The 25450-nt window shown below is 45.2% G+C and overlaps 1 protein-coding gene across 1 annotated transcript in view; it reads right to left on the bottom strand.

Moving 5' to 3' along the window:
- Positions 1–1240: 1240 nt before the first annotated feature.
- The window catches only part of BAHD1 (bromo adjacent homology domain containing 1), a 66970-nt gene continuing 42760 nt past the window's right edge, over positions 1241–25450 (bottom strand). Inside the window, exons 2-7 of the mRNA XM_065404133.1 lie at positions 17626–19269; positions 11809–12170; positions 9440–9599; positions 8329–8405; positions 5020–5111; positions 1241–1430 (exon numbers count right to left, since the gene is read on the bottom strand). Coding sequence (XP_065260205.1) covers positions 1241–1430; positions 5020–5111; positions 8329–8405; positions 9440–9599; positions 11809–12170; positions 17626–19252 — 2508 coding nt within the window. The 5' untranslated portion in view covers positions 19253–19269. The remainder of the gene's footprint in view (positions 1431–5019; positions 5112–8328; positions 8406–9439; positions 9600–11808; positions 12171–17625; positions 19270–25450) is intronic.

The following is a 25450-nucleotide window of genomic DNA, read 5'->3' as shown; positions in this document are numbered from 1 at the left end:
TATAAGTGGTAGGGGAGGAGGATGGAAGGCAGTGCCAAGAGAGAGCACTGCTAATTTTCTCAGCAGTACGACCATGCCCAAGACCAAAACAATCGTGTCAGGTGTCATTTTTAGGATGAAACAGCCAAAGGAAATATTTTTCATTTCTTCCCCTGCCTCTAGCTTACCCACCTATGGTGGAATGTGCACATCTAGATTCTACAGGGACTAAACTACAGCAAAGAAAACTGAACTTGGAAGGGAGAGAATAAACCATTTACACTGCTAGGGAAGGCCTATGATGTCAAGGAGGGCAAGGAGATGAGTATCCTGAAGAGAAGAAAAGCATGGCTTTCACCTACAGAGCAAACCTCGTGTGTTCCATATCTTACAACAGTACGTGTCTGCTAGAGGTGTGCCTTGTTGGCCAAAGACCTCTGACAGACATGCAGCTTTCCATAAAGGCGTGAGGTAAGGCCTACTATCCCTTGCCCCGTTTTCTGCCTTGGAGCTGAAACAGAGTTCACGGCCTGCCTAAAGGCCCCAATCTGGGTTGGAAATCATAGACTGCAGAAAAATTGTAAAGGGAAAAGGAGTCCCTCTCCCTTTGCAAAGCAAAAACTATTCAGTACGGCAGATGGCCGCTCTGAACTTGGCACAACTTCAAGAGGAATTATTGGATTTTTAAGTAGCAGTGACATCAAGAATCCCCACACCCTGCCTTTTCTGCTGGGCAAGCATGACTATCCTGCACCACGCAAATGAACTGGGCTTTGCCCTCTCTCTTCACATCAGGACATGAAAACCATGGACCTGTCACAGCTTGACTCATACCTGCACCACAGCATCCCTCCTGCATATTCTGACCACCCCCACCAATGATGGCTTTGGATTTAGTATACTGGCTTTTCTCCCCTGCAAAACCCCTCTCAATATATGCATCTCTATATACATATATAGATATAGATTTACATATGCAAGTACCTATATCTATATACATATATTTATTTATAGGTATATATTTTAATTTATGCTCTTTAATGAAGTGCTGTGCTTTGAACTGCTGGCCTTCCTTGACAGGGATCTGTTCCTGAATGCGGAAATCTTTTCAGTCTTTGAGGACAGAGTGCTTGGACATTCCTTCTGGCCTGCAAGCAGTACTAGAAAAGTTGCTGAGCATGCACGGATGTCCCAGATGGTCAACCTGCCACTGGCTCTCTGGTGCCACTTGTCATCACCATAGCTGGACTGAAGAGTTTTGCTACTGCGGATTCTTCAAGATGCGCCCATGTCGAAAATCATAGACATGGCGGCAGAGAAAAACCAGATCAGGATCAGTGTCCTCTGGCACCTTGCGATGTGGAGGTGTGGAATACTCTTCTGACGGAGGAACCATCATTGTTTTCCTGCCTGGGATCCCCTCGACACGACGCTTTGCCAAGGCACAGAATCTGCAATGTAATTAAATACAAAAAGTCACAAGGAAACTTCATTTAGTGCCTTCACTGCTCAAGCTTTCACGATTCCTGCTAAGGCCGCCTGCTGGAAGAGACTATAATCTCTTTCTGCTCCTTAGGGTTACACCCATTATAGTATATTCCTGCCAGGCTACTGCAGGAGTGGGGAGGATAAAGTTATGGATTCTGGAACAGAACTATCCTTTCACCAAAAAGAGATTTAGAGGTTGGTTTACAAGTTATAACTACTCTGATCTTTACCAAGTAGCACACTAGTTTAGATTTCCTGGCTGGTAGATTCTGTACAGTTTTACAGTATGGAGGATTACAACAGTTAATCTGCATTGTTTAACCACCTTTGCCTTATTTCTGTTGATTAGCACTGGAAAAAGATTATTGCTCAAATAAAGGTGATTAAGCAAGAACATAAGCCAGGTCACAGAACACTCCACTCTTTGAGTCAACAAGGCCTTTTACTGGTGCTGCAGGATGACAAAAAGACTTAAATTAATGCATGCTGGAGTTGGATATTCTGCAACAATACCTGCCATTTGTGAGCCTGGTCCAGGAGGAGGAATATGCCCTAGTGGATTATGGTACTTTAAAACAATGACCGGACATTTGCAGAAATAATGCGTGCGTATAAAACGATTCGCCAGCCAGTCAACCTGATAATTATACCATAGTGTTTTAATTTATAAGCACTCATGGCAGAAGACTACTGGGCACCTTAAAAATATAAACATTTTAGTATGAATGGAGAGAATGTGCACAAACAGAGCTGAGATCAGGAGCAGAACAAAGCATGCCATTCAAACACCAAGTAAAATAAAAAACCTTGAGCCTTGCCGTGGGACGACACAGACATGCAGTGGGGAGTGTTGGGAGGGACAGCATTCCTGGCCCTGCAGAGAAGGTCCTGCCTTCTGTCCTTTCTAGAGTTTATTTATAGCAAAGCAGCTGTAAGAACCTCACTGAGCTCAGCTGTAGCAGCAGGACATAAGCAGAAAATACCTGATGTAGACGAGCCCTCTTACATAAGGCTATATGACTATAGCCATAAAATAGTGATACATTAGCTGCCTGTTCAGCAAGTGAGCAACCTATGGAATGTGGGGGTAAAACTTGTGGGTGAAGGCTCCTGCACAGTAGCCAAGCTTGTTCTGCAATAGCTGCAGAGCTGGAGTGGTTTAAGGGCACAAGTATGCACGTAACAGTAATCCAGCCTAAAGATCAAAGGCTGGAATCTCCATGCTAAGGTCGGCATCAGGAAGAAAGCGCCTACATTTGAAATATTTTGAAGATTAAAAGCAAACAAACAACTGTTGACCACTGATGAAACATAGGCTTCGGTGATCAGATTGTGATTGAACACGATTCTCACGGTGAGAACTCTTATCATTGTGCTTGGTACATACCCCAGACACAGAGCTGCCAATGAAACAGCAAAATCCTCCTTCCACTGGTAAGATCTCCTTCCTATCTAGCTTGAGTTCAAACACGTACTTTGCAACGACTGTGGTAGCACTGGGATGGAATCACCATGAACAAGGCTTACGTAATGTGGGGCATCTGCTTACTAACCCAGCTGGTTGAACTCTCACCTGAATAGAGGCACTTAAGAATGGGGGAGGATATCTGCAAGACCTCAATGAAATGGATACCACTGTTCAGGCTACCTTATCAGTTCTTCAAGTGGTTTCAAACACACATTGTGCAACAGTGGTTATCTGAACAAGAATCTGTATAGGAGGTTCTTCTGAGCCAGTGAATTCAGCTTTGCTGACCAGTTTGTGAAAACACCTTCCCACTGCCTGTGCTGATGTCTTTAGACTCCCTGAGCATTCAAACCAGTTTAGCACAGGTCAGCAATGGACCACTTGTATAGTGTGCAGAGAGGCACATTTCTAAGGAACACCGCCAACAGGTCCAATTAGTACAAAATTTGTAAAGGCTCCACACGGTGCAATAAAAATATATCAACATTTGGCCAGTGAGTCAGGAATAGCCCCTGTGGGTTCTGAGATGGGTAACCCCTCCGCATACAATAATTTATGAGGAAAGGCTATATTCCAATCACAGCAGCTTCATGTCAGAGCTGATGCAACTTCATAGATTCAAAGTAATTAGAGTAGGAACAAACCTATCCTATTTTTCTCTGGTGGTTTTTCTCTGGACATACCAAGCACATTTGTGAGAACATCCTGGTTTCTTTTTTGCAGCGCCTCACTGTATCAACAAGCTTTTCTTTACTACATTTTCATTCTATGTCTCACTTTAGCAAGTGCTTCTGAAAGTGTAGTTATGCCAAAAGGAAAATGACAGAAAGGGGTCTTTCCAAATTATTTTAATTCCCCAATTACTCAGAGTGGATTTATTCCACTTTTATTGAAGTTCCATAAAGGCAAATTCTGAGTAGTTCAGAGCTGCTCTAGTTGCTTTAATGTAACATCCATCTGCCTGTCAAGCCGTGCCACAGGGAAATGGGACTCCTGTCCAGAAGTTTCAAACCAGTGCAGAAGCCCAATGGTATATTATTCCCAGTCACTCACGTCTGCTTTTTTGGGGAGTGAGTTATTAAAAAAGCAGCAGGTAGTTAAGAACCAGGATGTACATGCTGCTCAAAAGAACTTTTGTAAAAATCAGTATAAGTTCGTTTAATTAAAAATAACTATTTTAGGAAATGACCTTCATTTTTAGAAACCCAGTGAAGCATTGGAACATGGCATAAGGACCAGTGTGAAACTGGCTAAGATCGTTTTACTGCCCAAGATGAGCAAAGCATACAATGCAACCAATAGCACAGCGTAAAAGCACATAAAATAGGACAGATTTTTAAAGGGTTATTTTCCATTTTAATAACCTATGGTCTGGACTTTAAATCTAATTTCTATTTTGCCATTGTTACTTTTATGTTAGAAAATACTGTTACTGTTAGAAAATACAGATACTCTGAAGTCCTTATCAGAGGGGTAGGTTGCTTTCTGAAGTCCTTGGTCACTAAGACTGATTAAAAATAGCAAAAATTAAACTGTAAAGTCAGTTAAATATTTCTCTAGTCACTATATTGGGTGACCTAATTACCAAAACACCTGATACTATAGGCATGCCTACAAAGAGTGATAAGGACAGCAAACACATTAGGCATATGCATTTTAGTTGAACTTGGAGCATACATGTGCATGTGGAGGAAATGTATAATGCTTGTAAGGGTTTGCTACATTTTTCTATTACAGTACACTCCAGTTTTGTAACTGAAATGTTACTGTGTTTTACTGAGTCTACTGATGATCATGTTCTGTAGTAGAAAGGTCATGCATGTGTAAACACTTATAAACTGCTTAAAGTGTTTATAAAACACAAAGCAAAGAGATATCCAAAGGAGCTAGAGTATGACAAACACTCCTAGATTAGCACAGCACTCTCATTCACTAAATGTACCGCAGTACAGTTTAACTAGAAGAGGTAGGCTGCAAAGCACATGCAGTTCTGCTGAATGAGATCAGGTAATAGAAATGTTGAAAAGAACTGGTGATACAGAGATAAGCTGCAAAAGCAACAGCAAGTTAAGAGCACCACCTACCTGCAGTACTCTGCAAAGGTCAGAACATAGCACTTTTCCTCAATGCAGGCAATACTGTTTTCATCCTGATGTCGGGATGCAAAGATCTCATTCTGCAAACGGATATACAAAGGGGACAGTCACTCAACTGGACAGGAGCACTTAAAGACGCAAGGCAGTCCTAGGTACTCTCTCCTTAAAGAAGAGAAAGGCTATGCACACATGCAACAACATGCTTCTTAAAGAGAAAGCACAACCCCCTACAAGTTAGACGTTGCAATTAACCCAAACAATTTACAGTTATAATTTTATAGCCTAATTGTTTTAGTGACCAAAAGAACTTCACTGTTTAACATTTGACCAAAATGTTATAGCTTTCCCATCACATAAACTCACTGCCATTCTACTTTATATTATCAGGTCTCCACATGTATTGCAAATATCACTGGTCAGTAAGACAGCTGCCACCAGCAGGCAGCTCAGAGATACTGCTTATAACCAAATCTCTCATTTCAAATGCAATTGAGAGTCTGTGACTTATATTGTGATAAGTGCTTCTCACCAGGTGACCTTTCAGAATGCTGCATTGAGCAATATGAATGCAGCTTTTTCAAAAAGTGCTCTTCCAATACCAGACTCAGCAAGAAGACAGCTTAGAGGGGAAAATGTCCTGTAATGTCTGTCAGGGGAAATATTACAAAAGGCCCAAGATGCAAAGAAATCCAAAGGGTAAAGACAGGATTTTTCACCCCATCCAATCCCAACGTCAGACCTCTAGAACTGTATGTGGAAAGACTGGAGAAATTGCATGGCAAAGAATGAACCTTCTTACAATTCCTCACTTTGTTTAGCAACCTAGGCAGGAGCTCTCTTCCTCCCCCACTTCCAATACCCTGTGGGACAGTCTCAGTTTTCTCTTTCCTGTGCTGGAAATCTTTTCTGATTCATTTACACAAATAAATGATATGAATGGTACTTAGCCAACCTCTCCCACTAGCCTCTAAAGTACTGTAGTGATCAGTCTCAGAATAAATAAATTATCCCCTTTTCTTCTCCAACTCTCCCCCATCAACTGAAAGAGCTATTCTAAGTGATGAAAAAATGGCAGTAGCGTCTTCTCCCCAGTCTGAATCTCAAAAGGGTGCATCTGAAGCAGTTAGGGAGGGGTTGACAAGTGCTGCCACTGGGCATAGGCCAACCCAGCTGGAGCTAATTTAATATCAGGTGTGGTAATCCGAAGTGAAGAGGATCTGGGGTAATAAGGGTGCTGTTGTGTAAGTGCCAGCAATGTGCTTCAGCGTTCGTTTCGCCTGGAGCCCCAGGGAAGCAGGGTAGGTGGAGGACGGGCTTCACTACAGCCTCAGGAGCAGGGTCAGAGTCTGGGAACGTGATCAACAACTAGAAAAGCAACAAAAAACTAACCAACAAACAAACCCCAACCCATAGAGGTGTGTGAATGTTTTGGTTTCCTCCTTAAATCAAGTTTACCTGAGTCATCCTTGGCAAGCCTATTCCACCTACTCAGCCCAGTGGCAGCTTCTCCTTTTAAAGCAGTTTTTGTATAGCAAGACAGGTGTGGGAGGAGGAAAGTGAGGTAGTTCCTCCCTAACCTGACTTCTTGCTCTCTATGCACTAAAATGCAGCTAGATACTCTCAGATTTCATTTGTGGACTACAATGTCACAAGGTACCAAACTGGTTTCCAAAAGAAAATCTGGGGATCATACATGCGGCATGTACAACTACTGAATGGAATTTAAAAACAGCACATTGTGGACTTTTTGTTGGATGGAAAAATGGCAGTAACTCATTCCTCTCTAATCTCTCTGTTCTTTTGGTTTAAAAATGTACCTTTTCCCCTCCATACAAAACCAAGCAAAGCAACAGGCCTGGGTTTGAAGACATACTGGGTCACACGTTTTACTTTTAAAAGTGAACACTTTGTGCAGAAGGAGCACAGTATCCTTCTTAAATCTGTTTTTAACCCCCCTAATAAATCCACCCTTTTCTGCCCATTATACAAAAAGGGAACAGGAGCTTTTGGTCCCATATGACTAGGGTTACCATACATCCGGCTTTTCCCGGACATGTCCGGCTTTTTGGTAATCAAACCCCCGTCCGGGGGGGATTGCTAAAAAGCCGAACATGTCCGGGAAAAATGCCGGCCGGGCACTTCCCCTCCCGCGGCGGCTCTGCTCCTCCCCTGACTCTTCGGCTCTGTTTAAGAGCCGAGCTGCTCGAGCGCTACCGGCTTCGGGCACCCCCATGCCTCTGGACCCTGCTCCCCCCGCCGGGCACTTCCCCTCCCGGGCTCCGGGGGCGCAGGGTCCGGAGGCATGGGGGCTGCCCGAAGCCCGAGCGCTACCGGCTTCACGGTTTGCCGGGCAGCCTCCAGACCCTGCGCCCCCGGCTGGGCGCTTCCCCTCCCGGGCTCCAGCTGCGCTGGGGAAGCGCCAGCCGGGGGCGCAGGGTCTGGGGGGTGCCCGGCAAACCGTGAAGCCGGTAGCGCTCGGGCAGCCCTTTTCGCGTGGCTGGGAGTGGGAGGGAGGAGGGGGCGGGGTTAGGGCGGGGAAGGGGCGGAGTTGGGGTGGGGCTGGGGGTGGGAAATGGGCGGGGCCAGGGCCCCGTGGAGGGTCCTCTTTTTTTATTTGTTAAATATGGTAACCCTACATATGACTAATTTCAGGCTAGAGGGATTGGACTGATCCCCTAAAAGAGGAGTTTTTAATAGAAAGTCACAAATTCAATTCATAGATTTAAGGAAAGAAGGGACTCATTTGGATCATCGAAGTCAGAGTCCCACATAACACAGGCCAGAGATTCTCACCCAATAATTCCTGCATCGAGCTCATAACTTCTTGCTGAACCAAAGCCTATCTTTTAGAAAGACATTCAGTCTTGATTGAACTCAAAACACAGCAGCTTCTGATTCCCAAAACAGTGCACCTTCCCCTAGCTAAAGTCAAATAGCCTCTTTTCTAAAGTGGCATAGGACTGTTTTCAGACCAGAGGAAATAGTACATTTTAAAGCAAAGAAGATCCTGCGAAAGGTACAGATACTTCTGTTACCACCCATCCTTGCTACTCACAGCATCAGATTGCTTGTGTCCTACATGAAACACACTGGTTTTACCCATTCAACACAAAAATATGGCAGCATCTGTGGAGCAGCCAGGAGACCGGTGTGACAAGGATCCCGCCTCCATGTGTTATGAAGGGCTAAGCATGAATGCTGAGCAGGGATGTTCATTCCATCCCATCTCCCTGGAATAGAGGGGATCCTTGCCAAATATCCCCTAACCGTCCCAACTAGATATTTGGGACTGCTCACCTGATGCATGCTGGGATTGCGACCTCCCTGAGTGTGCTCTGGTCTGTAATACCACAGGAGACTCATCATTAGCTCCCCTGGATGGAGACAAGAGACATTTTAAAGTCAGTGATGAAAACATGCATTAAGGAGTATCACAAAATCCAGTTTCAGTTCTCCTGTTTCATCCATCAGCCCTTCTATTTCCATAGCTCTCACCTAATTGCAGCTATACCGTGATAAATATTTGATGCTGAGCTGAGTTTCCTTTTGTTATAGCAACTGACTAGGTAAAACAAGTGGCGTCACTATTCCATTGTACCTGCCCCACCTAATAACTATTCACAGTCCCAGATGAAGAGGTCACTAGTCAACAAAGCCAAACGTTCAAATATGAAATAGCAGCTGAACTGGGATTTGTCAAGTACACGGGTCCAAGGTCTGGTACTTGCAATATTTAGTCCTGGACAAATGCAACAACAACAAAAGCACTGCTAGCACGGTCGCAGCAGTGGCCTTACCATCTTAAGTTTTTCTATTTCACAAGCTGTCAGGGGTCTGACTTGCTCTGTATGGTTTGGCATACTGAGCTTCCAACTTATACAAAGAATTAGGCTCTAGCCCTGGAGACCTGTCAGATATGGGATCTTACAATCAAAATCACACTATTCCAATTACCGTTCGGCTTGTCCCTATTACATGATTTTCAGTGCTAATATCAAGAACTTCTGCAGCTACAAATCAATGCTTCATCTCCCAGATTACAAACTGCCTAGGACATTTGCACAATTAGTGGTTCATGAGATACCTGCTCCTACAAAATCACATGGGAGAAATTGTTGCAAAGATCTTTAGTTGGTAGATCTGTGCAGATCCTTTAAGGACAATTACTGATTCTGAGTTAATGACTAAAAAGATGAAATTTCAGTTCTTGTATCAGGGGTCACCATGAACAGCTATAAGGCTCTGATTACCTAGTTCCTCCCCTTTATCACCCAAACCTGTAGTGGTGAGTTATTCTGGCAAATTAGTGTCCGCTACTCAATTCTGCCATTAAACCATTTCCACTCAGTTCTTTGGAATTTGACCGACAGAGGGTGAACATAATGTACTCTGGCTTTCTGCCCAGTACCTGTTTTCGGGTCTTCCCACAGTGCCGATATCTTTGCCACATAAGGCATAGATTTCTTTCGCGGTCCTGATTTCAAAAGGACTGTATCTCGTACCCGGATAATTTCCCCATCTCTCTCCACAGCCTGGTAGCTCTTACGAACAGCTGGCTCTGGCTCATTCTACAGTGTTGGCAGGGGAAAGACAGGCAAAAAGTTAGGCTAGGAAATACTTTAGAACAACTAATACAAGCTGCCTTTAATCTTCCTGGTCTTGATTAAAACAGTTCACTAAAAGCCCTGTCCGAAGTGGTGCACCTTGGCTGCAAGAGATCCCAGAGAGAAGTCACACAGCACAAACCCACTCATAGCATCTCTACATCCAGAGGGTAAATTTGAAAAGTGGATGTGAACTATTTGCTAATGAACCTAGAAAAATAAAAGCCACAGAACATTCTCCTAGGCTCAGTAATCAAGTGTCTTCAGATCAGGTATGGCCACCAGTCTGATGTTCAGAAAGGCTATGGAGAAAACATACTGCTATTGTTTCTGTACAGTAGATTGCAGAATCTTCACCACGCCAGTTTAAGAATCAGTCCTAGTCTAAAAGGAAAAAGTAGTACTTCGAAACCATCTCCCCCGTTGTATTTTAAATGGATCAAAAGTGAGCATTCCTACACCTGTGCACATACAAACCTGCTTTCAGGTAAGTGTTCTTGTGACAACAATTTTTTAATATTATCAACCTAGATATTGTAGGTTTCCAGCTGCTTATGCTACTGGTGCCATTGGAGACTAAATTTGTTGTTTGTTTTGAAATGTAATAGTTATGCTTCCTAAGAGACTATTAAAAACTATTTGTAAGAATGCAACAACATGTAATATGTCCTCTTGAAAATATAGGCAAAGTGAAATCCACTTTACCAACGAAATGAAGTCAAGGGGTTGTGACAACACAAATTGGACTGGAGCAAAAACATTTGGGCTGAGTTACTTGATTCTTGGCTTCTCATTCTTCCTCCAGCACTACAGCAGCACATGCCCTTGTCTCCAGCATGACAAATGAGCAAAGGAAAAGCCTAAAAGGTGAAGGTTGCTTTTCTGCTCTGCTCCCACCTGACCTCTTGGGCATGAGGAACAAGAGTAACGGGCTCTGCCTCTATGGGTACATCTACAGTACAAAACCAAACCAAACCCAAAGCCGACATTCCCACTCAGGCTGGAGCTTGGGCTCTGAACTCAGCAAGGGGGTTGGTCCCAGAGCCCAAGCTCCAGCCCTAGCGGGAATGTCTACACAGCTATTTTTAGCTCTGCACTGCATGCCAGAGTGTGTAGACCTGGGCTCTGAGACTCTCTGCCACAGGGTTGTTTTTTTGCAATGTAGATATACCCTCTGAGTTAAAAGCCACCTGTTCTGCCCCAAGACATGGGATAGTTTCCTTCAGATTTTTTGTGTGTGTGCCAAATTTGTGTGTACAATTTGATATTATGGATAAAATGAAACCGCAGAGCAGGGTAACCCCTGATGCAGCAGAGTTGCCTCACAGGGACAAATCTCTACTCCTACAGGCTCAGAATGCCAGAGATCTGTTGAAGGGGGAAGCCTAGTTGGGAAACCCCCATGGAGAAGAACAGCTGGCTAGGGCCTATAAATAGGGCATAAAAGATGTGGGCTGGTGGGGCCCCCATTGGGCTGACTTTGTGTCCTTCCCAAGGCCGTGTACTGGGCAACAGAGGGGAATTATTGCTGGAGCTACAGGCACCCCCAATGGCTGACGAGACAAGCTCAAGCAGCTTGGCAGTTGCTATTTTTGCCTTAGAATTGCCCTTAGACTGCTGCTTCCTCTACTCCCTGTAGTGGGGATAGAAGGTACCACTTGCCACTTCCCTGCTGGGGTTCACTGCTTTTCTGATCCAGCGCCTGCGTCCTGGCTTACAGGAGGCAGTCGTCCCTCTTTGACTACAAACCCAGCAGCACTCGTTATCAATAAACTGGGAAGAGGGGCAGGAGAAGCAGGTTTTCCTTTGAGGCTTTTTCTCTGCTTGCCTGTCATGCCAGGCGCCAGGGCAGACCAGGGCATGTGCTGCTGCAGTACCGGAGAAAGAACGAGAAGCCAACAATCAAGTGGTTCAGCCCCAAAGCCCAGCAAAAATGTTTTGCACCAATCCAATTGTTCCCTTGTTAAAGAAATGCTGGATGACATCCAGTGAGATCGTGCTGTTACAGAGGTAATAGCAGGAGTGTCACTCTGGAGAATGCTCTTGTACCTGCAGTCAAGTCTACCTAACCTGAAATCCTGCAACCCCCCTTCCTTGTCCCTACTGGATCTCAGTTTACTGTGCAGCATGCTTGGAGGCATACATAGGAAAGCAGAATTTTTCCAGCACTTACCACAACATACACGGCCTTTTCACAGGCTGCACCCACGGGTATCCAGCCATTGGTTGCTCTCCTCCTGCTGATGCGCTGCTGCTTTGGATGAGAGTGACCTCCTGCTGCTTTGCTATCACAGGCATGTAAACAGCCCGTAGTATTTCGAAGACCAGATTTGGAGCCACTGGGGGGCTTAGAGCTCTGTGGACACTCTCGGGCCATGGTCTGGGGTTCCGAGTTGGGAGTCTGCAAGTGAGGAACTGGTTCTGCAGCTGGTGGCACACTGGGCACAGGGCATCCTGAGAGTGGGTGGGCAGGTGATGCGGGGTGCCCTGCCACAGGGATTGTGAGGCTCAGCTGGTCCAGAGATTTGCAACTTTCTAACAAGAGAGGGGGAGAAGGGAAGAGTGATATATTTGTATGGCAGTTTCTTGATAATGACTAAATTAGCAGGATGATCCCAAGCTAAGCAATACTTTCCTACAGAATTCTCTTTATTGCACTACTAGTAGTAGACAATATTTATATTTAAGGTAAACATGGACCTCCTGTACTAGGAAGCATTTTGTACTACTGCTCGATTCTAAAAGCAATGACACTTGAATATGCTGCTTTGAAAATGCAGTGACGTACATCCTCAGTATGACAAACCCATTTGATATGCCCCTCGGTAGTGCTAGCCTATCATGTACAAAGGGCTGGGTTAGCACCCTAAGTGATACTAGACTTCAGTGATTCCAGCCTGTCAACATACATGTAAAGGTGAGTAGCAGCAGGGCTTACTGTGTGAGAGAGTGAGAACTCGCAAAGGACTAAATTATACATTAACCATCTGTCAGGGACTCTCGACACATACTCAACCCTGCCTCAGCACGGGGTGGTGGACTAGATGACCTCTTGAGGTCCCTTTTAGCCTTACATATCTATCCCTCCGTACTAATCCAAAAGCCCAATTTTCTTCTAGGTGCCAATGCAGGCACTAAGTTTAGTCAGTGGAAGTGAAGAGCTTTCTCTAATGAGATCCAGAGCAATGATAAAACATGGGGCCGAGCTTGAAACAAAGCATGGGCTGTTGCCTTTAGGACAGCCCTATATCCCAGAAGCAGACAGATTTACTACCATAGGCTAGCAAGTCAGCTGACAAAGCCTTCCAAAAGCATCCCAAAGCATTTTACAATGATAATACACATCCAAAATTCCCAGTGTCCGAAGTGTTCAATCCATGAAATAAGCCAGAGTAAAAAAGAAAGAAGCTTAGATCTGAAGAAGTCTAGTGACACAGCATTATCAACTCCGGCAGGGAGGGAGCCCCCAGCTTAACAAACAACCCAGTACATACAAAATTCCCCATGCTTCATAAATCTGAAAGCATGCATCCTGGAAATGCCAACAGGGCAGCTTGAGGCAATCTCAGACAGCACTAAGGTTCACAAAGACAGTTGCTTTGATACATCTGCAGGTCCCCAAGTGGGCACCGCCTTAAAAATCAAAGCAGTTTAAGAGAATCAGCGTAATAACTGATTCAATTTACAGAGTGAAGCATGGCTGAGGCTGCTCCAGACAGCAGGAAACTGCTGCCCTCTGCCTCCCACTCAGTGAGCTGTAAAAGGTTATGAAACAATCACCATTCTAGGAGATAGGAGCAGTAACAAAAGAAAGATGCATTCACAGATTAGCAGCAACAGCTATAAAAACAAGCACAGCTAACAGAGCTGGTCGGAAAGATTCTTGATCTCTCTGCTTGCTCGGTTTGTAGCAGCACGGAGGGCTACAGATGTAGAGTACTGTTCCCCTGGGAGGAGGAGTGTTTCCTGTCACTCAGCAGCTTCCCTCCGACTCTTTAGCTGATGGGGTTAGTGGGTGATTGTGATGGGTGTTTAAAAGATGGTGAAGTGTGAGGAAGAACATTGGAAGGTGCAGAGGGGCACACAAGGAGAATGGAGCAGTTGTACTAATAAAGGGGAAACCGCCTAGAATGATGATGTAGGAAAGACTTAGGAACTCTTAAATGGACAAGCTGATATGTCTTGAGTCAGATCTGGGACCACTTGGACAGCCACCATGAGTAGCTGTATTTAATGGTGTGAAGATTAGGAACTGAACTCTGGCACCCTATGGCCTAGGCACCCAGGCTAATTCCACAGATGACCTGGATAATAATGTAGCAGCCTCACGGACATTGAGATCACAAGCCCTTTTCAGTTCCAAACTGAAGCATGACAAACAGCTTCACACTAATACAGGGGTTCTCAAACTGGGGGTTGGGACCCCTCAGGGAGTCATGTGGTTATTACATGGGGAGGTCGCAGGCTGTCAGCCTCCACCCCAAATTCCCGCTTTGCTGCCAACATTTATAATGATGTTAAATATATTAAAAAGTGTTTTTAATTTATAAGGGGGGGTCGCACTCAGAAGCTTGCTATATGAAAGGGTCCCCAGTACAAAAGTTTGAGAGCCACTGCTCTAATAGCTACCCACCTTAAGAAAGGGAAAGACTTCATTCAACCAGTGCTCAATAGGGCCACAAGAACCCCATCATGTCCTACATTCCCATCTGCCATGCATACATTCCCACCACCGAAAATGATCTGCCCGGGTTTAATCTCTCTAGCATCCCTCCACTGCCCATTAATTCATTGGTTTCAAGTGCTACCAATAAAGCATCCCCCATGTCTAAAAATAGATAATCATTGTGGCCAACTCCTCATCCAGTCTGCTCAGTCTTAACCCCATTACCCTGTGTGCAGTTTTACATAGCAGGCTGCTGTCACTGGAACACAAGAGTAATCCCTCTCTCTCTCTGCCGGATATGGCACACAAGCACTGCCCACGGCACCAGTCTAATCCCTTCACCTGTATACAGCAGATCCCCATCATTCACCTACAAGTGAACACATCCTCCCCAGTGAATGAGACTGGCACCTCATTCTTGCAATGCACTGTGCTACTCTGAGTACAAAATTAACACCTGTCCCCTGTAAAGAGAAGGCTAGTATCTATGAGCAGCACTAACTAATCCCATCACTATCAGGATGACAGCGTTCAAAATTAGTTACCTCTACAAGGGCAGTTTGGCCCCACTCGGTACCCAGCTAACCTCTCTAACAACAGACTGTAATCAACAAGAATATAGACGCAAGGCACTTGATATGTCAAGCTGGCAACACTGGGGGATCAACCTTATCCCCTTTTCTCTGCATATGACATTATTCAGGTTAAGTAATTCTTTAACTCACTGAAGCTGACCTTTCCAGGAAAGACTCAGATCTTTTTCACAGGGCTCAACAAACCAGATCTAGAACATTAAACTTTATTTATGCTAGAAGAGCCCTCCCTCCACAATTCACTCAGCAAAAGCAGAAACTCTAGGATTTTCCAATTTTGCAGAATTCTAAATGGAAGTTACTCAGCAAGGAAGACAAGAGGGCCTGTCCACACCTTTGAACACACATAATGCAAATGCACCACATTTAAGAAGTGTGCTACCTTGCTATTTGCCTTTAAAAAGAAAAATCTATAGCAGGGAAAGTCTGGAGGAATACAGCAGAGTTGGAGAAATCCTACCTGTGGGACAGATTGGCACTACTCATGGCATCTTAGCTAATTATCAGCTTTCCAAGAAGGGATGACATCAATCTTCTCCCTCTGCATAAGACATCAACTTTTCTCTCTCTACATAGGAAATCACTCAGAGCACCACCAAAACATCATCACACCCCTTTCATCTGAATGTTAAGCTAGCATCACTAAGGTGCCTGACCCAATTCCTTTTAGTATAGTATAGATTGGCATGACTCAAGGCAGTACGTCAAAGAGCAGTATTCTTATTTCTGAACTAGTCTTCTCACAAGTATTATTCAGTTATGAAAACACTGAGAGCTATTACTGAGACTTTTATGTTACTGTCTAGCCCCCAGGGTGGGGTGGGGGCTTCCACTCCAGGACAGCAGAGATATATTTTGGAAAAAGGAAATCTACACTTTGCTCAAGTGCTTCTGAGTTACAGCACCTTCTTAGAACGGAAGGAGGCCATAAAGCCCATCTCATCCTGTACTCTTGACTTAGAAGTTTCATCCGCCTACCTAAAATCCCCCAGCAGTTTTAATTGGATAAGTTATCCTTCCCTTTGAATCCTAAACTGTACAGCATTGCTGCATGTAGCTGCATTTTCAGAGACAATTCCATCTCAGAGGTAGATGAAGCAATCCCAGTTTATAGATTACACTGTATTTTGGCAATAGCAACACACACCTCCTTTATAGCTTGGTGGCTTTTATGCTGAAAATGTACTAGTATACGATTGCCCTGGCACAACAATTCTGGTAGCCAGTTTTAAATATTGTAAACAGACATGTTTCTACATAGTGAAGGCAAAGCTCCTGGATAAAAACCACAGTACAAAGTCGATGGATAACATAGCTAGAAAAAAAAGCTACACAAATACCTGAACCATTTATTAAACATATTACGCTTCTGGATTTCAATGTCTCATAGGCTACACACAAAATCAGGGAAAGGGATCTGATGGGATCTCAAGAATCCACTGACATTCAGCGAGTTAATGATTTCAATGTACAAGGTGCAATTATGTTACAAATCTCACTGCTAACATCTTTTGGTGTTTTTCCAAACTGGGTTGTGTGACAGAGTGCTGGGCAACAGCAGCTATACCAGCGCTCTGATCACAGGATCACCAGTCAAATCACCCCGGAGGAAACCTGAGGAGCAAAGCTGTGCCTAATTGATAGATTGGGGATGGGCAGGAGAGAGCTACAAGGCTAATGAATCCATCAGCCCAGAAAGTAGAAAACACACAGGAAGGATGTGCTCAGTGGGGAAGAGAGAAAGACTGAGAATGGCAGGCAGGCAGGCTTTTCAGGGTCAGAGGCAGAACCAGGAAAGCTCTTTCAGAAGGAAGATACTTTCTGTTTCCCCCACTCCTTGGCTGAGAGAGCAAAGAAGCATATACTATTGTAAATACAGAGCTGCACAACTCTGGAAAGGTGGTGGGGAGAATACTGTAATACATTGCACAAGGTGTTTGACTAGAAGGCTCCAAGCAGTTTGTGCCTAGAGAAGGGACAGGAGCAGGACGGTGCCCTGTCACAGGTAGCACCTGCTGAAATACTCAATAACTTTGGTGCGTTCAAAGGAAAGAAAAAACCCAAATAAGAGATTTTGTGAGATTGCAATAAAATGTATTTTGGGAATTTCACGGTTCGCAGATCAGGTACAGTGCAGAAGCCAGTGCCAGGTTCCACACTCTGCCCTACCAGTATGCCTCAACCCTTCACTAAAGGGAGCCCCTCTAGGGACGAAAGGGTCATTCGATCTCCATGGTCTAGATCAGCCTTTGGATTCAGCTGGAACTCTGAACTAGAGCTCTTATACACAGTGGTGGCCGTTTGGCAAACTGGACCGCTCATCCGCTAGGAACTGAACAGACCACCCCTTCATTTCCCATAGAATAGACAGCCATTGTACTGTAGTTACCTCTAACCTGGGAAGAATTCAAACCAGGGACCACCTTCTTTCTGCCTCAAATCTTACCAGCCTTCTGACTCAATTTTTCCATCCCCATAAAACATTTTAATGGAAACAGCCTTCAGAGGAAAAGGAAGGAATGCCATAACATCTAGAGGTGTAGCTGAACGCTGCATCTTCCTCACCAACAGAAAGTACATGTCCCAGATTTAGCTGAACTGAATACATAGGGAGCATGCCTCTTACTTGGTCATGCCCAGGCAACAAGATACCCCGCTCTGCTTATCAGTGCACTAATCTAACCTTCTTCACTTAGGCATGCTAAGACCTCCATTTGTTACTTTGTCTTACCTGCTGCAAAAGGCATTTTGTAGGGGTAGCTGTTCCGTCCTGTATGCACACTGCTAATCCTGCTCTCCGGCACATGCATAACTCCACAAAGGCTGTAACTGTTAACAGCTGTTCCTTCTGCACAACAGTATGGAGAGTTACACCAGTGAAGCGGCTGGAAAGGAGTACCTGATGGTAAGGAAGTTGGAGATACCAAGAGCCCCTCACACGTAGACTGCGAAAGCTCATCCTTAGGGTAAACCGAGCAGTGAGAGTAGCCACTGTATCCACTTTGGCCATAATAAACGTAAAACCCGTTCAATGGAGTCAAATCTGAAGATTCACAGAGACATTCACAATCCGTGTGATTTCCTGGCACAGGCAAGGGATGGAACTGCTGCACGGGGAAGGAAGGCTGATGAAATTCCTGTTTGGGAGTAGGAGATTTCTCCCCAGGTCTCCCATACTCAGGCTTCATGGAAGCTTGTCCACCCATAAGCAAAGGCAGTCTGTGATAAAAACCCTCTGTGCTATCATAGGAATTAGATAATGGTTCATAATTCAGGGATTCAATTTTTCCATGGAGACTAGGGGAGTCCTGATGGTCTGCTTTCCTAAAAGCACTTGCAGGAAATCCTTGCCAGCCATGTGGACCCTCCATTTTTACATTGGACATTTCCTTTTTGGATTTGACACAATTCTTCCTATTGGCTTTGGCCCACTTGAGCCTCGATTTGGAACAGTGGTTCTCAGACTTGCCCTCTCCATCTGATTTACTCCTCGGCTTCAGAGGTTGGTCTTTTTCATGGGTTAGTTTCAAAAATGCCACAGCATTGAGACTGGCCAATCTCTTTGGGGTGGGATGATAGGGAATTCCACTATCCTCCCTCTTTGTTCCATCTTCAAAGACGTCATCCAATGAATGGTCAGAGCTATTGCATTTCTGACTGGATCCACTCTGACTCTTTCCCTTAGCTGTTTTTACAGCTGGCTTTCCCAATGAGGGCCAGTTGCCACTAGCTTTGCAGTGCAAGCCCTTAGTGCTGCAATCTCCACTGGCTTTGACAGAGTCTTTCCGAAAACGCCTGCCAGATAATAAGCCATCATCCCGTTCAAACAGCAGGTTATTCACTGCCTCTGCATTCAGAGACGCTAGTCTTCGTTTCCTGGGCTCCAAAGGAGCAGTACTGGGTTCCTGTTCTGTTCCAGGACAAGTTATTGTGCTCTCTTCCCCAGGTGGATCACTCTTCCCTGCTCCCAGAGTCTGAACTTGTTCTGGGAAACAGGGAGGTCTGAAGTCATCCATCCAACTGGAGAGGTCTCTTTTTGTGCCACTCTGGGTCTCTTTTGACAATGATCCAGCCACGTCCTCTAGTCTGGTGAGAAGCACTTTGCACGTTTTTTTGTCCACAGGAGTGATCAGACGTTTCCTTAATGGGTACGTCTTTCTGATCTCCTGCAAATTCCTGCTTTTGTTCACACCCATAAACCCACTCTGGCAGTTTTGAATATCAGTGGTGTCTCCTTGCTCACTGCACCCTGCCTCAGTCCTATCCATTCTTTCACCGTCTACTGGTGACAAAGCTTGGCCAGCAGAACCAGCTGGATGTTTTAGAAGGAAAAGTTGTTTCTTCCGGGCATGAGTCATAGGACCAGGTTCCACTCCTGTAATCAAACAGAAAAAAAATGTTTATTAATATCACCGAAAGGGACCCATCTCCTCACAAAATACCAAATGCGAAATAGGAAACATTTGAGGATGCTCGTTACTATACAAAATATAGTCTTTCTGGGTCATGGCCAGTTTAAACCAATCAGAAAACAAGATGTAATGAGATGTGGTCTAACATTAAACCACAGAATATGACAGTAATTAAATATGTGACTGATACTGAAAGCCTCAGAAGCCAGGAAAAATCAGGGTTAAAGCCAAAACTTCATCCCTCACATGCCCTATTATGCCTAAATATTATTCCAAGTATGTTACATGAAAGTCCAGTCCCCAGTTAAACTGACATGATTTTTAATAAGTCACAGATTTTAATCAAACTAACTAAAGTTAATTTAAACCCATGCCCAAGGTGTATGGTATAAATACATTCTAGGTATATTTTTGATTACTTGTGTGTTGCTACAAGCAGGGCTATTTCCCAGTCATTTCCCAGGACAATTAGAAAAAAGATAACAAGTTCACCTTACCAGGCAGGGCCAGCTTTAAGCCGATTCGGCCGATTCCCCAAAATGGGGCCCTGCGCCTAAGAGGGCCCCGCAATGTCCAGGGCTGCCGGCGGAGCGGGAAAAAAAAAAAAAAAAAAAGGCCGCGTCCTGCTTCTCCCCCCTCACTCCAGCGCTTGCGCCGCCATACAGCTGATCAGTGCAAGCCTGGGAGGGAGGGGTGAGGAGGAAGAATGCGGCGTCCTTGGGGAAGAGGCGGGGCCAGGGCGGGGATTCGGGGAGGGATCCAATGGGGCAGTGAGGGGGCGGGGCCAAGGCGGGGATTTGGGGAGGGATCCAATGGGGGCAGAGAGGGGGCAGAGTTGGGGGGGTGCGAGACAATTTGCGTCCCGGCGTGGGGCCCCGCACCTGCTAAAGCCAGCCCTGTTAAACAGGTCATGTGAAAGCTGAACTTTAAAGAAAGCCAAATGGACAGAAACTTACCAACTATAAACACACAAACTTAATATATATACAAATCTTCGTGCAGGTAAGAACTTGTCTAAGTGCTTCTCTTAACAATTAGTTTGACATTTTAATTGTTTTAAGGACCAGCCACAACCTTTAAGTAAGCCATCTGATCTGTAGATAGGCCTGCATAATAACTGAATCCCAAGACTGTGATTTTGGAAGGAAAAAAACTTTTGTTCCACTGAGTTAAAGTCTAACCTTTCATCCAGAGTTTGAGAGTCAAAAACGCTATTCAAAACTGAGCTAACGCATAACAAAAATATAAAAGGGGAAGTTATAAGCATTTCTCTGCAGAACAGGAACAGGTTCTTCAACCTGCATGGTTGAGTGAATGTATGATTGGTGTTTTCCTAGGATTTCAGTTCTAACTTTTTGCTAGGTTTGCATTTTGAAAATTATTTCTGAGTTGGGACTTTTTAGGACTGTTGAGACAATGTCTGTAGAGTGACTCATGACCTCAGTTGTCTCAAAATATCTGTGGACTTGCCCACTGACTGGATATATTTTTGGATCCATGGTCTTTGAGTCCATAATTACTGAAATGGGGGAGGTTCTTAATTTGCATAAGGGTGACCTAATCAAACACATAAGGTGATGCCAGTGACTTTAGAAGGAGATTCAATTATGATCTGCCACGGGTCTCCTGAGGAGGGATTCCCAATGGGAGGAACCAGCCATACCACCATCCTCAAAAACTGGAGGACAGGAAGAAGCTAATACTTGTTACTTCAGGCTTGTTGGCCACAAACCACGGCTTGCTGGCCACAAACCACGGCTTGCTTGCAATGTCTGTTGCAGTGGCTGCTGCGGACCTTGGCTGCTGGCCTCTGGCCATGAGATGCCACCATGTCTGACCACATGGCCTGTGCTTCCTCCACCCACCCAGATGGCCATCAAGGGGTAGGAGTCCAGCAACATGCAACATCTAAGACTCGACATCTCAAGCAAGTAACTTCTAACCAAACAGCAAGTCCACCACTGTTAAAACCTGAGCCAACAAGAGCACCTGCTAATCTTTTCAACCACGTGCCAGCTTTCTTAGGCTATCCACAAGAGTTGACACCCATCCTGCATATGTATCAGCCTTTCTGGTTTTGTTTTCTTTTCCAACTCTACCTTAACATTCTTCCACTTTTAACTCCAGCAGATGGCTAGTAGTGAGCAGGAGTGTGTATGGATAAAACCCACAGGATCTGAGAATTGCGCCTATAGAACAGTTTTGCCAGTACCTGAAACAGCCATAGGTTAACCAACTTTGCTGACTGAAAGATCACACAATATTTCATGGGTTAGAAGTTGTATGCTTATTCCCGAGAAAACATGTTACTTTCCCCTAAATTTGTCATTCAAATTTTAAAAATAACAAGCTATTATCTTGAATTGTATTGGAACATTTCATGTAACCCTATGACTGGGGATGGGTGGTGTGCAAGATTTGCTATTACCTAACGACCATTAATTTTGGGAAAGTCCCTTAATTGGCATCAAAGCTCAACATTAACTTGAAGCTGGGAGGGATTAGATCCTTCCTGTATCAGCTACTTGGCTGAAAGATAAGTATACTGACTGACACTGAGATTGATAATGTCCTCCCATTTTGGGGGCTCTCAGTTATGTCTGCCCAAATTATTAGATAAAGCTGTTGATTTAATCCGGTTTAAATCAACCTGATGTATTTTTTTTATATTATCTCACTTTTAATTTATTTATTTATATGTATTTTATTTGATTCTTTTGTTTAGTTAATAAAATATATAAATTAGAAACATGTTTGGTTCAGATGTTTCTTTCAGATGTCAAAGTTCCAGATCTAACAAGTCCCAGGGTAAATAAGAAGCAACTCAGTCTCAGACCTCTATACTGGTGGTCCACAGAACTGCCTCATAATCCTTCCATACTTGGTGCTGGAACAGGAACACTGTTGATTTTTGAGGGAAAGTTGATTTATGTACTGATCACTTCTTTCAGTAAGAGATGTAGGTTTTAGAACTTTTGAGGGCCTGGGATGGTGAATTTCAGCTGGTCAACCTACAGGCTGACCAATTCCCCTTATTTTCTCATACATCAGTGGGCAAATTTAACTTCAAAACATCAAGAGCAATCAGAAATAGGCAACAAGATCTTCTGTCCCTCTATTTAAAATAAATGAATTTTGTCATATTAGAGAAGAGTCTTTGACTTATCCACCAAACAGGTACAGTATGGGTAGTGGTAGTGCAACCATCCTACACAACCCTGCCCTGGACGGAGCCCTTCTACCAGACTGCATGGACAATTGATTTGTTGTAGTATGGCTATTTCTATTATCCTATTTCTTCTTGTCCCCATCAAAAGGGTAAGTCTCTGGCATAAGTGCTCTGCAGAGAATTATCTCCAGGTTGTTCAGAGACAGTCACTTGAAATTGACATCAGCTGTCCCCTTCCTCTGCTAGCCCCCACCATTCCATTGTAGGACTTAGTCTAATCCCCCTTGAACAGGCATTTCTTTCCAATATTTTATAAATACAATTAATAAAACAGTTGTATTTTAATTACATCCAAGTCCAAAATGCCTGACTTAAATAGATGTTCAAATTTTATTAATATCCCCCTCCGCTCTATCTTTTCTAGTAGCCAGTTACAACAAATTTCCCCATAAATGAAAAAGAGTGATGCAGACTCACAAGGAAGTGGATTTTTCTGACAGTAAATATTACTCCTGAGGAACTCTGCACCAACAAATTAAAAATTCTGTGCACATTTTAAAATTCTGCAAATTTTATTTGCCAATAAATAAATGTGGAGGCTCCAGCATGGCAGAGGGCAATACAGGCCACTGGCTGCATGGAAGTGGGAGATCTCAGTGGTAACCACTGTTCTCAGTGGTACCTGATGACAGAACAAGGAGTAATGGTCTCAAGTTGCAGTTGGGGAGGTTTAGGTTGGATACGAGGAAAACCTTTTTCACTAGGAGGGTGGTGAAGCACTGGAATGGGTTACCTAGGGAGGTGGTGGAATCTCCTTCCTTAGAGGTTTTTAAGGTCAGGCTTGACAAAGCCCTGGCTGGGATGATTTAGTTGGGGATTGGTCCTGCTTTGAGCAGGGGGTTGGACTAGATGACCTCCTGAGGTCCCTTCCAACCCTGATATTCTATGATCACCCTGCAGGCCCCTCCCTCCCTTCTGGCCTGCCCCAGAAGCACCCCAGGGCCCTGCCCCTCCACACCAGGTCCACCACGTGTGGGCAGGCAGGCTCAGCCTGGCAGGATCCAAGTGTGGAGGGGCTTAGTGTAGGGGGATCTAGGTATAGGGGGAGAGGGTTCTGTGTGGGGCAATCTGGGTACAGGTGGCTCAGAATGGGTGGTCTGGGTGTGGGGGGCAATCTGGATGCACAGGGGCTCGTTGGAGGGGGGTTCTGGATGCAGGGACAATGGAACTCTGCAGGGGGGTCCAGGTGAAGGAGGTTGGGGCTCAGCATGGAGGGTCTGGGCTTGGAAGGGGGATCTGGGTGTGAGGGGCTCACCGAAGAGGTCATGTTGCTGCAGGAGTGGGGCTTGGTGGGGTGGGGATTCGAGTGCAGCTTGTTGGGGCTCCATTGGGTGGGGGTTGAGGTGCAGGAGGCTCATTGGAGTGGTCTAGGCACATAGGCGATGGGGTTCATTGGGGTGGGGGTTCAAGAGCAGGGGGTGGTCTGCGTGCAGGGGTGGGGGTCTGGATGCAGGGGGGTGCGGCTTGGCAGGGGGTGGTCTGGGTACAGGGGGGAGGGGCTTGGCAGGGGTCTGGATGTAAGGGAGTGGGGCTTGGCAGAGAAGGCTGGGTGTGGGGGGGCTCGGCGGGGGGGGGGGGGGTTTCTGTGTGCAGGGGGATGAGGCTTGGCCGGGGGGTCTGGGTATGGGGGTCGTGTCCAGATGAACAGGGGTTGGGCAGACTGGGGAGCAGCTCCCTGTACAGTGACCCATCCACCCATGACTGAGGAGCAATGGGGACAGGAAGCAGGAGTGGTTGGTGCAGAGCTGGGGGAGGTTTCTGGGGATGGATCGCACCAGGCCCCGACTGCTCCAAGCAGGGGAAGTGTGCTTCTCCCTCACCCCAAGCCCAGCCGGGACTAACAGCTGAGCCCGGCGCAAGGTAGGAGCCACTGGCCAATGTGTCAGGTGCAGGGGGGCAAAACTCAGTGGGGGAAGGGGCTCCAGATGCAGTGGGTGAGGCTCGGCGGGGTGGGGACTGGGTATGGATCCCTGGGGTTGGGCAATTGTGGGGTGGGTCTGACCTGGCACTGGCCAGGGCATCCTCAGCCCCACCCCACCCCGCAGTGACTTACCTCTCCAATGGCTCCTCCGGGTTCCCCGAAACGACACACCCACGCTGCTGGGGAGGGGTGAGTAGCCGCTCTTGCGGCTTCCCTTTGCTTCCCCATTAGAAAGTCATTTTTCTGCAAGGAAGCAAAGAAATCTGCGGTGGACGTGAATTCTGTGCGCACGCAGTGGCACAGAATTCCCCCAGGAGTAAAATAAGGGAGCAGTTTACAGCCCAGGATACATCCCTTGCAGGTTTGGTGGCACAGCCAGTGCTACCAAGAGACTAACTGCTTAAAATGCTTTTCAAAAACTGTAAGTATGAATGCTTAAAATCATATGCCACCACCCCTGAAAACTACATTTAGTAAGATACCTTTCAATAGTAAGTATCACTTAGAATTCAGAAGAAAATTCATACACTCTCCCAACCTTGACTTTGAAATATATGTTCTACTGCACAATACCTAGGCAGAACATGGCAAGTTGTGGTTTATTTATAGCTAGTAGTTTTAAAAAAATCATTCAGCATTGATGGACTCAAATCCCACAGATCAAGAGACACTGAATTTATGGCTTATTACAACAATCTATAACCCACTAATAATCCCCTCCAACTTCTCCCCTCCCCTCTTCCTTTCTTCCCTATGACTAGAGGGGTGTTAACAGGCCACTTCACTTTGAATGGTCCCTTGAAATATGTGTTTACTTATGCTAAACAATCTGTTCCACCTTGTATTTAGCTGTGACACTCTGAGTACCTTTCCCAGACCTGAAGAAGAGCTTGAAAACTGGTCTCTCTCACCAATAGAAATTGGTCCAATAAAACGTATTACCTCACCCACCTTATCTCTCCACACATCACGAGAAGCATTTACAGTAGTTTAT

The sequence above is a fragment of the Emys orbicularis genome, chromosome 4 (genome assembly GCF_028017835.1).
Source record: "Emys orbicularis isolate rEmyOrb1 chromosome 4, rEmyOrb1.hap1, whole genome shotgun sequence".
In the NCBI taxonomy this organism is placed as follows: domain Eukaryota; kingdom Metazoa; phylum Chordata; order Testudines; family Emydidae; genus Emys; species Emys orbicularis.
Note: the sequence above shows the minus strand (reverse complement) of the source record. Positions and strands in the feature narration are given on the sequence as shown.